General features: G+C 36.6%; 1 protein-coding gene across 1 annotated transcript in view; it reads right to left on the bottom strand.

Annotated features, from left to right (window-relative positions):
• Positions 1-17842, bottom strand: part of LOC139935689 (uncharacterized) — a 32874-nt gene that overhangs the window by 7267 nt on the left and 7765 nt on the right. The window contains exons 2-9 of the mRNA XM_071930221.1: positions 16262-16518; positions 14368-14557; positions 3920-4069; positions 3051-3119; positions 2463-2510; positions 1742-1873; positions 586-651; positions 143-335 (exon numbers count right to left, since the gene is read on the bottom strand). Coding sequence (XP_071786322.1) covers positions 143-335; positions 586-651; positions 1742-1873; positions 2463-2510; positions 3051-3119; positions 3920-4069; positions 14368-14557; positions 16262-16435 — 1022 coding nt within the window. The 5' untranslated portion in view covers positions 16436-16518. The remainder of the gene's footprint in view (positions 1-142; positions 336-585; positions 652-1741; positions 1874-2462; positions 2511-3050; positions 3120-3919; positions 4070-14367; positions 14558-16261; positions 16519-17842) is intronic.

A 17842-nucleotide genomic window follows, 5' to 3' on the forward strand; every position in this document is an offset into this window, starting at 1 on the left:
TTAGATGTGAATACTTGGTCTTCTTGGAGATTGCCTGGAACTGGTTGCCTGTAAAATTGCCTCATGTGACATTACCCTAAGATCAATCTGAACTCTTTGTGAAATTGTCCCTCTGGATGCTGGAATATTTGAAAAGACTCACCTCAAAGCCCTTCCCATCGTTTCGTAGTTCATATCGGGCTTGTTCTTGTGTTGACCCCACAGCTTAGACACAGCCTTGGAGTCTACTAACTTAAAGATGCCATCTTCCCTGTTGGTCCATTTGATAAACTTTGGACATGTGTCTGAGTTTTGAAGAAGGTCCAGAAGGAATTCCCACAAGTAGGTTGTGTGACCTAAAAAAATAAATCATCAGACATTACAAAAAGTATTTTAACATTTGACATGCCCAAACTTACCCAAGCAAACATTATAAAAGCTAAAAGAGAAAAAGAAAAAGTCTTTTGGACGTGTTTTCATTTTTCTACGCACATCTAAGATAACCAGGTGGTAAGATTTGTGGTAGCACCATGTGTAAATCTCTTTTGAGTAGTGTTTAAGACGCCAAGTGTCAAATATAAAAACTTAATTTGATCGAATACTTACTATCTCTTGATTTTCTTTTTGAACTTGATGTCTGATCATCTGGAGTTCTTGACTTTGATTTACGACCTTGAATAACAAATAAAATATCAAAATTAATGCAAGGGTTACGAAAGAGTTGCTTCAAAAATTAGTATAGTGAAGCAACAAATTTAAAAGAAATATCTGATAACATTATTTGCATGTTTTGTCAGATAGCTGCATTGGATTGCTGTTTTTTCAGTCCTTATACATTTCAACTTTATTTACTTTCAACCTAAGTCATTTGTCTTTAACTTTCAATAAATAATTAGTATTCATAGTTCTATTTAACATTCACTATCTGTGGCTAAATTACAATAACATAAAGAATTCATAGAAATGACTAGAACTTGCACACATTATACTAAATAAAGTGATGATAAGAGTTGGGTTTCACAATCAAATTTTACAAACCCCCAAATGAAGCATTCACACATCATTATTTACATTTATAAACATACTCAATATGAAAGCACAGGGACAAAATAGCAAAATTGCACAAATAGCAGTTACATAAAAACACACTAAAGATTGTTAAAATGCCACTTGACATCCATCTCCTCAAAATGAAAAAAAAAAAAAAAAAATTCTCATAAAGAAAGACAGGATTGTTCCACTCTGTAATACAACACACGTTGCCTCTGATACCATCGAATCAATAACAAGCATTTATAGATTGTCTAATGATAATATTCATACATGAACATGGCTACAATAGGAGCAGACTAAAGAGACGATTGCTGGTGGCCCGCTCACCAGTTCTCACTTTCCATGCTCATAGCTGAGAAGAGAAAAGGAGCAAAGAGTGCAGCCATTCCATTGCAAAACATCCTAACTCGAAAAATGATGTTTAGAGAAAAAGCAAACCCCCCAGAGATGAGCTGCTTTGTTATAAAATGGGATAAAGTGTTTAAAAAAAAAAAGACAGAGATAGGACATGATCAAAACAGTAGGCCCCTATTTCTTACAAACTATTACTTTAAAATGAGACAAGGTAAAATTATATTGCAATACCAGCTACATATACAATGTAAAATAATGCACAATGAACACAAAACTAACAAGAATCTATAGTAAATGGTTAATTTAGAAATGAACGTAAAAATGTTTTAATGAATTGCACCTCATTACGACTTACTTTTGGGACTTGTCTTTTTGCTATAATTATGTACGTTGTCCGGATTGTATGGTGCCTGGAAGTCACCCATGGAATCACTCTCAAGCTCAATCTCATAGTCGGGTTCTGGGCTGACCATTATTGAGGGATCATCTTTGGGAAGATGGACAAAACAAAACAAAGTTTTAAAATTGAAAATGTTTGAATTTATTTTTAATGAGCAAACTAAAAGCTTTCTGTTAGTTCAAAACCATTACCAGCAAATGTACATTTTCAAAAGTACATCATAAATGTTAATAGAAATCAGTCCCCAGGGCTCAAATTTTACACTGGACCACCGGCCTGGGGTCAATGATTTCAGTGTCGGGCAAGTAAACTGGTAAACTCAAGAGAGGATAAGTTTGGCGGTCTTGTTTTTTCCCTTTCGATTCAACATTTTGTATTAAAAGATTATGTTCAAGTGTTGAGTTTGAGTCTCACAATTGTTTGTTTATCCTGCTAAGTATCATCCATAAAACAGAACAGATACATCTTCATTTTAATAGTGTTTTGTTCAAATAAAACTGTGTTTTAATTTTTTTTTATTTTAGTCTTTTCTCATTTTGATTATTGTCTTGTAAATAAAATACCGGTCCAGTAAAGATTCACCAAGTTCAGCAGGCTTGTGGATCCCCCCACCTGAACTTGAGCTCTGAATCCCGATGGACCATTTCATAAAAAAATTAGTTCATAGAATATTTACCTGTAGGTTGGAAGGAACTGGCAAGAATGGAATAACTCTCGTGAGCATCTGGAAAAATAATCAAGATTCCCACTTGTTAAAAGTTCACATCAATTCTTTTAACCCCAACGTCCCTTGGGTGTTCTAGGATTTTTCCTTCCTTTACTTAAAAGTCCAACACTTTATGGTAACTCAACACTGGGACTGTCTGACTCTTGGTTATGGTGGAGTACCTAGGGATAAGATTCTGAATAAATGAAGAAGTCTGAAACTTGTTTGTCATGAAAGGTGAAGTACATCAACAGGATTTTTCCTTCCCTGCAAGTTATGTTCACTAGCCCACATGTAATAATGCACACAAATTTCAAACAGTAAACAAAAACACAAAAATTTTTTTTATTTCTTCAATTCAAGCAATCATGTAGATTTTGATGGGTTTGGGGTTGTAACAGGCTTCACAACAACATGGAACATTGCCCTAGTGTTGAATTCTTAACTTTGTTTGCCGTTGTGTTTCTAGTCGCTTGGGGGTACTTGTTGAGGTGGGGTTTTTTTTAGGGGGGGGGGGGGATGGATGGAAAGGGGAGTGAATGGATAATATGGGGTTACCTGTGTGTATTAATTCAGCCTCTTTGTCTGATGCTACCCCACTATCAGCTGGACTTGGTGGAAGGGAACCTTTAATGGAACGGAACATAAAGAAATAAATTCAGTGAGATGAATGATAAATATTAAAATTAGTTTTTACCCATACACTGAGTGTTAGCAGCTGTATACCGGTACTCAGTACTTTTTTGAGTCCTGTGAAAACTTTTACAGGCATGTTACTCGGGTGAGTATTGAACCCATGACCCTTGCAATTCTAGATCAATATTTTAATTAGTTTTTAGCCATACACCGATGTGTAATTAAGCACTTTATATACTTTCCGGATTGTGTAAAAAAAAAAAAAATCAGTATTGTTCTGTGGTTTGAATCAAAGAAAGAGCGTCAAACAGCACTCAGCAACTTGTGGTTTTTACAAATTACAACATGACAAACGTTGTATCACATCTTGATAGAAATGTGTACAATATACATGTAGTGGCTACCAACAGATTAGTAACAGTAGCAGTAGATTAGCAATTAATGATTTCTCCAGCTGTAGCCTAAATCCTATCTTTATAATAAAAGCAATAACAAGCAGACATGAAACAAACCAAACTAATAATGACATGGGGTTAGACTACAAAAATACTCGGATATCAAACAGTTATGAGCTTTGATAAGTTATGGCGCGTAAAGGGTGATTTACTGGGATCCTTCCTCACTTTTTAATAACAAAATGGAAGGAGGAAGATACTCAGTTTAACAGAATCGAACAAAATCTATTAGATCATGTATGGCTGTATGGTACATGGATTTTGATGGGTTTACATGTTTAGGATGTGAGAGTTAATAATGAAACTTCTAAATAAAATATTTGTATAGTCATTTACCTGTACTGGAGCATCTTTGTGTCCTTGTGGATTTACTCTGCAAAATAAACGTTTTCTCTTCTCCACTCGTTGTTGGTGAAATATCGAGGAGAGCGTGGGCAGCCATCATGTCCCTTCCGCTGCCTGAACTTTCTGTGTCACACGCATGAGCTAAACACACAAACAGAAAAAGACCTTCAATTTCCACATTTCATTTTCAAGATACTGGTTTGTAATCAAATTATCATATTTAGACTCTTTGACAAAATAAATGCTTAAGTAGACCGAATGCTTCTTCAACATTTTCACAGTACTAACTTTTTGTAGCACCAAAATAAAAATACTTTCAACTGTATGTTTACATTTCGCTCGATAATGATTTTAACTAGTAACTTTTTATCAGGGGTCGAAATTAAGTGTATTTCCATGGTAGTCAGCAGGGCTAGTGACCAATAATTTTTAGTAGCCCTGATTAGATTTTGGTAGCCCGAAAGACACATTATGTCTCGCGTCACGGCTCAAACTTTACAATACACCAATAACATAGTTCTTTATTGTTTGTGATGATGATCTTTGCATTATTTTTCCACTAGCCCGTCGGGCTATCAAACTGGAAAAATGAGTAGCCCGGCTGTAAATCTGGTAGTCCCGGGCTAGCGGGCTAGTGGCAATTTCGACCCCTGCTTTTTATGCAAGCTCTTTGCTCTGTTAACTGACAAGTTGGTCAACATTTTTTTCAACAAAAATATGTTTCCCAATTTCTAGAATCGACTGTACATTCATTTCGGCACATCCTGTTCATTTTTTTTTTTTTTTTTTTTTTTTTCACACTGAGATGTTAACGCGGAAGGATACGACTTTATGTTTTCTATAAACAATCAATCTAAGTCACCAGAAGCCGCTACCATCAAAACAACCAGTAAGCTATGCTCAGGAAGTTATACAGCATGCCAATTGAGGTGCCTTAAATCACATCCTGTATGGCTAGGATATACTGCTGCTTTCACAAAACGTCATCCACTAACCAAACAATAACAGACAACCTTGCTAAAATACAAATGCCATGGCCCTGAATATTAGGTCTTTAAAAAGAGAACAAAAATTAATTATTCAAGAAATAATCTCCATCTACGTGTCCGTCAGACCTCGTCTCTTGAATCCTTAAATGTCAGCCATGTCAAAAACCCATTTCGTTTGTAATTTACATTTCTACTATTGTTCTTCATCTTCTGTTCAATATTTTATTCATTCTTTACCTTTTGTAAATCAGTTAATCAAGATGTTAGTGTACAGTGCTTTGTACGCTTTACTAAATGTTAATTTTGTTAAATTATTATCATGCCGTATCAAATATTCAGATTTACACAAATTATTTAAAGGCAGTGGACACTATTGGTAATTACCCAAAATAATTATTACCATAAAACCTTTCTTAGTGACGAGTAATGAGGAGAGGCTGATGGTATAAAACATTGTGAGAAACGGCTCCCTCTGAAGTGCCATAGTTTTCGAGAAAGAAGTAATTTTCCACGAATTTGATTTCGAGACCTCAAGTTTAGAACTTGAGGTCTCGAAATCAACCATCTAAACGTACAGAACTTCGTGTGACAAGGGTGTTTTTTCTTTCATTATTATCTCGCAAGTTCGATGACCGATTGAGCTCAAATTTTCACAGGTTTGTTATTGTATGCATATGTTGAGATACACCAACTGTGAAGGCTAGTCTTTGACAATTACCAATAGTGTCCACTGGCTTTAACTGCATGAACACACCATGAAGGGTTCACACCAGGTCCACACAATTTGTTTTAAGTCCATGCCAAAGCACACTGAATAGTAACAGGGTCTTCATTCAGAATGGTTTCTACTTGGTGTTAATCTTGGTTTTAAAGTCAGAATGTGCAATCTGGAACATTCATAGTTTTCTCTTGATACACATGTAGACCTTTATCACGCCGTCACCATCGTGAACATTGTTCCCTGTTTCCAATAACAGTATTGAATGCTAACATTCATTGCACAAACATGGTACCAGACTATTATTTCGTTCAGCCTCAGTTTGGTAACAATGAGTTGGAATGGAGTAAAATCAAGATGACCACACCATGATAAAATGGGGGGGGGGGGGGGGGGCTACCAACTGAGATGTGCACATAATCTGCACTTCAAACACACCCGACAGCCCAATGAGTTAGCCATGGGGAGAAACCCTGACATGTATGTTCTCAATTATTAAAATACAATGTAGCTATAAATTTCAACTTAGAATGTTGATCAAGTGCAGTACCGTAAATTTGATATGTAGACCAATGTAGATTACCCTGTACTACAGATCTGTTTTTAATAAACCCTATGTAGTGTACAATGAAGTGTAGATGTACCATTCACCATTCAAATTTATGAGGCATGATAATATGATTATAATGAACTACACTAAATGGATGTTCCTAGCATTGCAACACATGATGTTGCGCTAGTTTTGAAGAATCAAGTTCAGTTTGGAGAAATAATTCTCCTGCCAGTGTATTATGTTTATTGATTTCCACTTTATCCACTTGAAATTAAAACTAACAACGTAGAGGCCTTTGCAGTACTATTCCTTACAAAACAAAACACATGTACATGAGAAACAGTGAGCAGAGCAGGTGAAATCAATACACACAGCATCTTCAAGTAGACCATTACTGTAATGAAAGGCCATTGCATCTATAGGCCATTGCATAGGCCTTTAGAACTAATAGGATATCCTGTATGCCTTACAGCAGGGTGATTATTGACCCGAAAATTGGTCAATATAAGGTCCCTTTATATTGCCTTGTTGACACTCACTTCTCACTGCATGGCCTCATACATGAATACCAGGCCTTATTGATGAATACCAATATCAACAGTCCATTGATGAGGTATTTGGACATGACCTTAATAGTCCAATTGGCTAACACTGCATTATCCAGTGGTTTTTGAATTAACATAACAATGAATAATTCATGTATTGAAAAAAAAATCACTCTTAAAAAGTGCAAGAAGCTTTCCCTTGTTAAAATTTAAATATTAGGCTAAGAGCTACATGTATCTTTAGAGGGGGTATTCAAAGTTCATGGAACAAAAGTTTTAGGTGCAACTGTGTGCAATTCTCTTTCTTCAAATTCTCTAGGTTTTAACAAAGTTTATGGTAGTTAAAATCATCAATAAGGAAAATAAATTTTGCCATAAAATATTATCATTTTGCAAAAAAATAAAAAAAAAAGTGGACAGGATTGACAAAAAAATGTTTCTACAAAATGCATTCTCATCTCATCCCAAGATTTAACAAAATATTTTAACTTTATATTATTAAAATCGTTTTTTATTTTTATTAAAAAAGTTTTTATTTTCAAGAACTTGTTATTTCAAAATCCAAAAATTGTAAAAAATTAAATTTTAATGATTTGAATTGAAGAAAAAGAAAACAACAACCAGAAAAAGATAGAAATTGTCGTCTAACGAGTAGGTCTACGACTACTGAGATTGAGAAGTTAAAGTCCACATTATTATAGACCATGGACAACACGGTGTTTTAACTGTAAAATTTTTAGTTAAGTTTTGCTGCAAAACATGTTCTCTAGGTTTTATTTGTAAGTGATTAAGGGCCTATTGCCATTGAAGATAAAAGTCAACTTATTAAAATGTGTAGTCTTAATGTTTTTGACAGTGGTTAAAATGTGAAATATCTTGTCACAAGTCTGACGACAATGGAAGAAATTTGATACTGATTATGGTGACTTGCTTTAGAACCCTCAGCCGGACTGCTACCATCAGGAAGATGGAGGGTCATGATTATCACAGCTGACATAAAATGTATTTTTGTAAATGACTGGTACAAAACGAAATCAGGAAAAATTACGGTACATCCAATCTCTGTTTTTTAACGTCGCTTTTGCCATCCACCTCTAGGAGAACGATTGCCTAGTGCGAGTGATTGAGTTTGAATCTGAATGTTAATCATTCAGTCGGCAACACATCCTATGGAAAAGTTTTCGTATCACGCCAACTACTTTTCATTCAGTATGAAATAATACAGTATTCTAATTTACCTCAATGAGACACCCCTTTTTGTAAAAATGAGTGAGAAGGTGGTGGCAGGATACGGAAAGTTATCCCATCTTATTCCTCGAAGGCAGTGAATGAAATATCACGTCGCACTAACTTGAAGATATTCCTTATTTTTTTAACTGTCTCAAGTTGAGAAGAAAACAGAAAGTGTAATGAAAGCAAGACATGCAGCAGTCGGGTTCAACTCAAGATTCCATCAGTCCAGAAAATGAAACGGGTGAATGAAAGACAGAGAAGAAAACATTGACTGAAACCGACTGCCCAATCATCAAATCAAGCATGGTCTGTTGTTTTGTTTTGCCAGCTAGGGGTACGATACGAATTGCACATGAGAGGGACACTCGTGCAAAAAAACAAACACTCAACAGATAGACGACTTCGCAATTCCGCAATTGAACCGCAGCAGTTTATTTGTTAACGAGTATCCGACCAAACACCATAATCATGTCAAGAATTGAAGCGCAGACGTCCACGTTACCAACATAACTGGGATACATAACTGTAAACAACTCAAGAAAGGATACAAAGAGGACTATCGTTTCCAAATTTGCAACCCACACAAAAATCCAGGCCACGCACTTTCAACTGTTTTGTTGTTCGTGTATGTAACGTACATGACTACGAACGGCTTGTCCGTGCGTACATACGACACCCACACATCCACTTCCTGGTTTTCCAGTCCGGAAGAGAATTGCTTCGCGGGTAATTCAACACGGTAGCGATTTTCAAACTGGACAAAAATCCCCCAAATCACGGTTTGAGGAGAGTATACAAGTGACACAACAGCACTGCACCATTACGGTTTCTTACCAGCTTGAAGGAGCAAGTCTAGATCCTTTCTTACGTCTGAAGCCATCGTGTAAAAATTCACAACATTGAGGTTTTTTAACGCGCTGTATAAATCTCCGTATGGTTAGCGCACACACTGTAGATACCCTAAAAACATGCGGCGATCCTAACAACTAGATTAGATATCACTACGCGCTGTGATCTGCCCGGAAGTGAAGGACTACTTGCATCGATTTAGCAGCGGCGCGCGGTCGTATCGTTGTAGTAAGCGGCATTTCGGATAGGTGTCGATAAACATTGCACTACTTACAAACGGGATGTTATGGAGGTAGAAAAGTCTGCACGAGTTCACAGTGCGGAAAAGGGATCCCACTATTCCCCTGATAATGGAAAACGATGAATGTATTACCGCTAGGCCTTCATTCAATGTTTTTTTTCTTCTAGCGACCCAGCTAGAAACCGTGTAGCCATTGAGTTCAATGCGCGTTGGGTTCAACCGCGGCGGGCGGCGCAGCATGCTGTCGACCAAACCGCGAGTTGAAGACTTATTTACAAGACGGCGGTCTACAAACTCACCGCAAATGTAGACAAAATGAAAATCTAGTACGTAGTACGAGGTGGTACGACTATATATAAAAAAAGAAGGAAAGGAAAAAAAAACAAAAAAACAAAAAAACAAAAAATCCTCTTATTTTGAGAACCTTTTAGCCAAGAAAGACGGCCGAAACTTCACGGGCCTTTAACTATTAATTTAGCTTTTGTGTAAGGTTACCTCAAGAGATCTTTTTCTGGCCGACCCACTATCCTAGCTCTCAAAATTTGCAGGGCCCTGATTTGTTTCGGGTAACGAATTTTACGACTGAAGATTCTGCTCCATCGGTCGTCAACAAATGCTTCATTTTTTTCCCAAGTAATCAGTCCTTAATTTATGTGGGAGAAAAGGCAAAGGAGAGTAGGACTAATATCAGGAAGAAACGGCCAAGCAACGGCTACATTAATTTAAGAAATTCTGTCATGTTTTGTTTTTCCACAAGAAAAGTGGTTGTTAATGTTGAGATCGATGCGTAAACTTGTTCTCACACACACTAAATTTGAATTGTGATTTATTTACGACGGTCTACGACTCGCACATTAATTCACTGACGTATTTCTGATTCAGTTGAGATCCGCAAGTTGTACAAATTTTGTTTAGCAATGACCTGAATCGGTCGCAAATAATAATATCCATTCAATATGACACACATTCCATGACTAAGGCCGTGTCCGAAACGGCGACTTTTGCTACAGCTACGGCTAGATCGGGCGCGTCTGCCTATTCTTCAACACTGGAAGACGCGCTGATCTAGACGTAGCTATAGCCGAAGTCGTCGTTTCGGACACACTCATACCATAGAGTAAGGACAGAGTACTCTATGCTCATACTCAGAAAGATGGGGCCAGTGACCTTATACACATCCGGTATTCTCCGATTCCCGCATCAGGTGCCTTTGTGGCCCGGATATATGGCGGGGAAAACAATTGTGGAAGTTTCCACTTTTCATGTTTATCCATGGGTTCACAGATCGGAATGCCAAAACATATACCTGGAGAAACACCTAAACCGGAGTCTGTCACGTCATCACTAAATATTACGTACGTGCGAGTGCAACTGCAGACCCCTTCACTTTTCGCTCGCACCGGGAATTACCCCCTTGATTCTGTAACAATCATATAGTTGGGTCAGTAACAGTAAGATAAGAGTAGAATAATGTAAAACTAAACCGACCACGGACGTGTGATTAAAATGATATATTTTTTGTACTTGGGGGGGGGGGGTGTATTTGTCTCGTCGATGGGCACTGAAAAGTGAAAAGAGTTGTCCCGGGGCGGCCGCCCCGGTAACGCACCCAAAGCAGCACTTACGGCTCCGAGTGTAATACCATGAGTGTTACACACTAACAGCGCCCTCTCTTGATTGATTCGTTAAATAAAAACACCCAATCGCTTGAAGGACAGGCAAAACAAAACAAGAAATGTACATCGTTATTGAATTTGTTATCAAAGTGTTCTGAATGAAGAGTCCAAGGTTTTTTATACAAATAAGTTTCTTCACAAACAAAATACCTTTAAAACCTTTTATGTTCACAATAAATGTAGTATAAGTAATGCATGCAAAGTCATCAGAACATAAAACTCCCTCCCTTGATGAAGCATAAGCTACTGATATTAGCTCTCTTGAGTTTGCAAATGACTCTGATGCAACAAAGTGAACTGAAAAAATGCAAAATATGAGTTTGATTCTGATGAAGAAAAATTAATAAGTAAACATATAGAAGAGTTATTTCAAAATGGTTCACCATTGGTTCTTTACCACAACCAGTACCGCAGCAAAATAGACAAAAAAAAAAACATTACCGGTATTTTTTGCTGAGTAGTGTCATGAGCGCCGCTTGAGGCAGATACTGTGCTTTAAAGTTTGCATTTATTGTGCTACATGAATGAGCCTATTATTTGTCCTTGTACATTCAGCCCCATGGACCTGGGACATTGCAAAACTCTGTTTGCGATTATTTGGTCATGGTCCCGTGAATCTGTTGTCAAACCATAGCTACTGGGAAGCAAATAAACTCCAGTGCATGACGTTCAGTCGTCCTTTGTGAATTAACAATACAACATATTCGTGTTTACGATCAACAGGTCCTGTCGAGAAAAACCTCATAACTTTTAAACGACTCTACCTCAGCAATGCATGGTTTGCAGAGGCGGTTTGCAGTGTCAAAACAAGCCATTTCCATTTGGGGGATGGGCTAGGTGCGGGCAAATACACACACAAAAATAAATAAATAAAAAGCAATTGTTTTATTTTTAATAGATGCTAAATAATATTTATTTTGGTTTCACCCTAACACCACGGTGTTGTGTGTTAGCGCTGTATATTCAATACTTTCTTGAGTTCTGTGAAAAATAAAAGCACAGGCAAATTACTCCGTTGGGACTCTAACCCACGACCATTACATTTCTAGACCAACTAGACCACCAAGATTACTCTAGGTAGCTAGATGCTATGTTTGTGCATGTGTGTGTATTGAATCACCCATTTGTGTGCCTTTAAGAATCTCATTCAGAGCGGGAGGGGGGGGGGGGTGTCTGAGCTAGCTTAGTCTGAGCATGGTCTGAGCGTGGGAAAATGGGGTGGGCTCCCCCGTCCCCAAGTTAGGCCAATGATGATTTCTCCCCTTCTCTCAACTCAACTCAACTCAACATTTAATTCAATTTTTTTTTTACGAGACTCTATCAGACGAAACAGTAAAGTAAATGATGTTGTTTGGTGTATATCTTGGTTCATGAAGCAGGCCTATAGGTTGAGAATAACACGCAGCAAATAAGCCATAACCCATAAACCTTCCACTCAACAGCACACAGTGGCAATGTTTGCTGGTCCTGAGAAAAAAATACATTCCTTAGAAAGTCAGAGTTAACTTTTCCATATGAATGGAGTTCAAAGAATGGACACAATGCAACATGTTTGGCTATTGTGTTTTTCCAGTAGACTGTATCTTAGTGCTTGCCCAGTGTAAACCTCTACATGTTCTTAATGGTGAAATGGGTACCCTGAATAGGCTCATAGGATCAGCTAGTTGCTCGGTCTGAGGTCTGAGCACTAAACAGCACTGGCAAGCCCTATGCTGCACATGGAATTTTGTATAGATCATAAATCTATATTCTTTTACAATATTCATTTTACTGAGAAAAAAAGGAGGAATCACTACTATGGTGAAGTCATATCTGCTGTATTTCTTTCTTTAAAACTATTAAGGTACATGTAGTGTCTTGGTTAAGAAAATTATTTTTAAAAAGTTAGTGACTTGACTTTTTGACCCTAACAGAGCCTTTCTGGAAGGCTTTTAATTTAAAACATGAATTCATGAAAACAGAAAGTACATTATAATCAACATGTTTCTGTTTCCCCACTTTTCCCCAAGTTGATGCTTGTTCTTGTTGATGAGCAACCAGAAATCACCTTTCACCTCTTGGTCATACATGTATGAACACAGGGACCAATTATGAAGTAAAATGCAAAAAAAACAATAAATGCATTTCCTTTTATGAACATAAAATAATCAGAAAAATTACAGTTCCGAAAATTTGTGCTTGAAGTTGATGGGCGAGATCACTCGCCATGAGAAACATATGAAAAGCAGAATGGTAACAGTCTATCTCAAAAGCAGAATGCCTATGAGCCAAACATTTATTTTTGTTAGCATGAATGCCACATTGAAGAGAAGGTCAACTTCGAGGCAGTGGCCTCCAGCAAGACGTCTATGAATCATGAGGGGCAGGACCAGGGTACAAGGAGAGAGGTGCAGCCCCTTTAATCTTTGAATAGGTAGATATTTGTACCTTCTCAAGGTCAAATGCTATCCCATGGGTGTGAAACATCACAAATACTGTTCATATTATATTCCTGGAATTACAAGTTTTCCTTTAAAGCTTTTAAGTGGCTATTTATTTCTCATCGTCCATCACCATACAATCCAGACATATTCTGTTGAATTTATAAATCAAGCATCAATGTCTGGGAAAATAATGTCTGGGCAGAAGAGAACTTTGTTTTGGTTTAGAAATTGAGGTACTATGTTGACTTGTGGAATATCAACAACATTTGCAACAAAAAAACAGGACATTCAAATTGAGCTTTTTGCTTGAGTTTAAGTATAAGCTAAATCTTGTGGCCATTCGCAGATTTTGTCACCATTTTTTATTTTAAAGTTACTACACAGTTATAAATGTACAATAACCCCCAGGTATTGAGTTTACTGGCCTGACATTGAAATCACAAGCCTCAGGCCTGCAGTCTGTTTTAAACTTTAAGCCCTGGACTATCATTTAATTTAAATTGAGCGAGGTTAGGCTATTGTCTTGAAAGTCTCCAATTGAAAATCATGAAGTGTGAACAGAAGAATTTAAGTATCCCAACAAGATACCAGTATTTGCATGAGTTATTAGTTTATTATATAGACAGTGGACACTTTTTGGAATTGTCAAAGACCAGTCTTCTCACTTGGTGTATCTCAACATATGCATAAAATAAAAAACCTGTGAAAATTTGAACTCAATTGTTCATCGAAGTTCTGAGATAATAATGGAAGAAAAACACCCTTGTCACACGAAGTTGTGTGCTTTCAGATGCTTGATTTCAGGACCTCAAATCTAATTCTGAAGTCTCGATATCAAACTCATGGGAAATGACTTCTTTCTCGAAAACTACGTTACTTCAGAGGGAGCCGTTTCTCACAATGTTTTATACTATCAACAGCTCACCATCGCTTGTTACCGTGTAAGTTTTTATGCTAACAATTGTTTTGAGAATTACAAATAGTGTCCACTGCTTTGATATTTCTTTATGCAGGTGTTTTGCCCAAGCGAAATCAAACGTAAACCGAACAATCATGTCTGTCAAGCAATTTATTTGTTTGCTTGTTTTATTTACCCAACAAGCATGAGGAAGATTTGAAAAAGAAATACATTTTCTGATGTAGGAACAGAGGAAGAAACAGAAGAATAAGTACCCCAACACGTTACCAGTATTTGCATGAAATATTACTTACGCTTTGATATTTCTTTATGCGTTGTGATCTGGTTGACTTCACTGTCACATAAACTGTCCTGTACACACAGTACATCGGTGTCTAAGTATTCAAGTGCTGTGGGGTTGCCAAATGTTCCCGGTGTGAGGGGCATGTTGTATAAAGACTGAACGATGACTGACGGGCCATCGTAAATGACGTTTGGCTTCCTCTGAAACACGACAGAGAATAGACACAGGAATATTAAACCAGTTATTCGGATCAACTTTCAATTTTAAAGATGTTATAAGTTATCACACAAGCGCGAGTGAAATACGGAAAAGTTATAACGCTTCTACGTCCCATATCCAACAAGGCCGAATTTCAGAACGAACAGCATGCACACGCACAAAGTTTAGAATGTAATTTTTGCACAGTCCATTTGCGAAGCGTGACCCATTGACCAACTCACAATACGCAGTGTGCAATATAAAAACTGGGAGTAAGTTTACATGTATCTAGGTTTGTATACCACCCTCCACTTTGAGCATCTGATTGGTGGATTAGCACGTACTGGAAGATAATGCTTTTTATAGAAGACCCTGCCAAAGCTATCTATGTATGGATTGGCCTATACTTTGCAATGTTGAACCATTATTTACCCATATTATACATTTTGACTTTTCACTCTGAGTTTTTTGTTTGATGAAAAGAAGTTGAGAAAAACAGTTAATTTCAAAAAATATGCTCAGTCTTTACAATTCCTGCAAAGCATCCATGCAAAAAATAATATCATTTGTATATTTAAAAATACTCAACACTAACTTCACAAAACTCAGTTTTTTCAGATTCCAGGTAAAAGTGAACAAATTAATTGTATAAATCTATGAATTTTAAAACACAAAGAGCTAAATTCAAAGTGCTAAGTTTTTACAAAGTTTGTACAGGTACGTGCAAAGCATGCAAAGTTCAAGCTTTGAGCTTTGAAACACCCAAAAGGAACTTTGAAATGATCCGATTCAAAAAATATTCTTGCAAAAGTATTTTCTATGACCTTTAAAATGCACAACTATAGTTCAAAATACTCAGATTTGACAGACATTTTAAGTGCAAAGCATGCACAAAATATGCCATGAATTAAAAACACACAAGGCTAATGGTTCAAATTGTCACCACATGGCCATATGTTTGAAAAATCAGCAGAAGGTAATGGATTCTTTACAAGGGAAGTGGGATACACTCATAGAAGAGTGTATAATCATGGAGGTAGAAATGATCAGTTTGTGAACCCAATTCCAATTTACATTAAAAATCTGTTGATTTGGATGACAATTTCTTGATTTAACTACATTTCTGACAGCAAAAACAACAAAAACAAAACAACAACAAACCTGGTGTTATCCTAGTTCACTCCATATTAACATTGATTATCAATAATCTACAATGCTGTGTTTATTTCTATAACTAATCAATATAAAAATGCAAATGACAGTGATTTGCGGAGACTGAATACTGACAACAAGATCTTAGTTAAAACAACATGCCTGTCATAGAACTGTCTCTCATTTAAAGACACTGCACACCATTGGTAATTGTCAAAGACCAGTCTTCTTACTTGGTGTATCTTGCAACATATGCACAAAATAACAAACCTGTGAAAATTTGAACATAATTGGTTGTCGAAGTTGCGAGATAATAATGGAAGAAAATCAACCCTTGTGACACGAAGTTGTGTGCTTTAAGATGCTTGATTTCGGGACCTCAAAATCTACTTCGAAGGTCTCAAAATCGAATTCAAATATTTTAGTGGAAAATTACTTCTTTCTCAAAAAATAAGTCACTTCAGAGGGATCCGTTTCTCACAATGTTTTATACTATCAACAGCTCTCCATTGCCAGTTACCAAGTAAGGTTCAACATAGGACTAATAGACTTACCTCAACAAATTTATAATCTGCAAGTGACGACAGATCTAACCGCAGACATGGCGCTTTTTTAAACTCTGGTTTTATATCGTTGCTGAAGGCTTCTTCGTTATATTCTTTTTCTGTGTTGATGAATTCCTGTTTTATTGATGCGCCATCCTCTGCCTTGATTGTGCAAGCCATCATGAAGTTTCACATAATATAATGACAGACATCTAAAACATAATTCTATAATAAGGCAAAACGGGTGATGAGTTGGACGCAATAATCTGGAGAAAAATGAACAAAAGAGCAAAAAATAATAAGCTTTTGAGTACAGAATATGCTAAAATCAACTGAACATGTACAAAAAAGATGGTATATTCTCTAACAATGTAATGGTACAATGTACATGTACAATGAAATGAAAACTGAAACAGTAACTCAACGTGATCCAGTTTCAGTTCCTGTTTTATAATCTGACTAAAGATCACTCACAGCACAGTAAGTGCCACTGGCTCTACAATCACTACACTAAACTGTGTTTGCAGACAGAAGCAATGGACGCAGGCGATAGGCTCTGTGAGCATACTACCTACTGGCATGAAACATTCAAATTGATTTAGACTGTGGTTGTGCCATTGGGAATATCAAGTTTTGGGTTACATTTCTTGAAAATACATGCAGTAAATTATTACTGTCACATTCTGGTTCCACTGTTTTGAGTACATTGATAATGGTTTGTTTGTTCAATGGTAAAGATTTAAAGTAATTTTATGGCTATAGGAGGACTGGAGCTTCATAAAATGTCACCTTAAAGGTGCTACACATAGGTCTTTTTTTATGGCCGAATTTGCCCCAATTTTGGTTTTCAAATACACAGCAATATTTTCAAAATATGTTTGAGAAAGCCTTACAATTAAGGTATTTTATGATACAAAAATTTATGGCACAAATGATGAGTGATAAATAACAATAACAAATTATTTCTTATCGGGATCCAAGATAATCTCACATCAATCAGCCAGGTAAACAAATTTAGCACATGTTGTATCTTACGTTTGAGCATTGTGCAATGGAACTATGCAAAAGGTATTATAACAATTATATTTAACAGTAGGCCTATCATTTATACGTCAAACTTGTTCAGAGAAAAAAAATAACTCTTTAGAAAATATCTCTTTAACGACAATCAGGCCAAGCAACTTTAAAGACAGGGACTCGTTGTTTAATAACAAACCATGTCACCATGGCAACATACTGATGTGTAATAGGTTGATTAAGCTTTTAAGGATGATCAGTCAACATTTTAGCAAAATTATCAATCATCCATTGCAAGTCACCTTCTAAATCTCAGTGTGTATGTAGGCCTATACGTTGACCTTTTCATTAATAAAGGCGGTTTCGAGGCTCAGACTTTTTTTCCCAGCTGATAGGCCTTTTTCTTGAGCAACCACAAATCACATTCCACTTTCCTAGCCATGCAAACAATACATTCCTGATACACAAAACAGCAAACAGAAAACAGGAACTTTTAAAGATGGAACCATTCATACTGAATGCAGAGACAATTTTGGTTAGAATTAGTAAGGTACTAAAAGAACGTTCAATTCA

This window comes from Asterias amurensis, chromosome 4 (assembly GCF_032118995.1).
Source record: "Asterias amurensis chromosome 4, ASM3211899v1".
Taxonomy (NCBI): domain Eukaryota; kingdom Metazoa; phylum Echinodermata; class Asteroidea; order Forcipulatida; family Asteriidae; genus Asterias; species Asterias amurensis.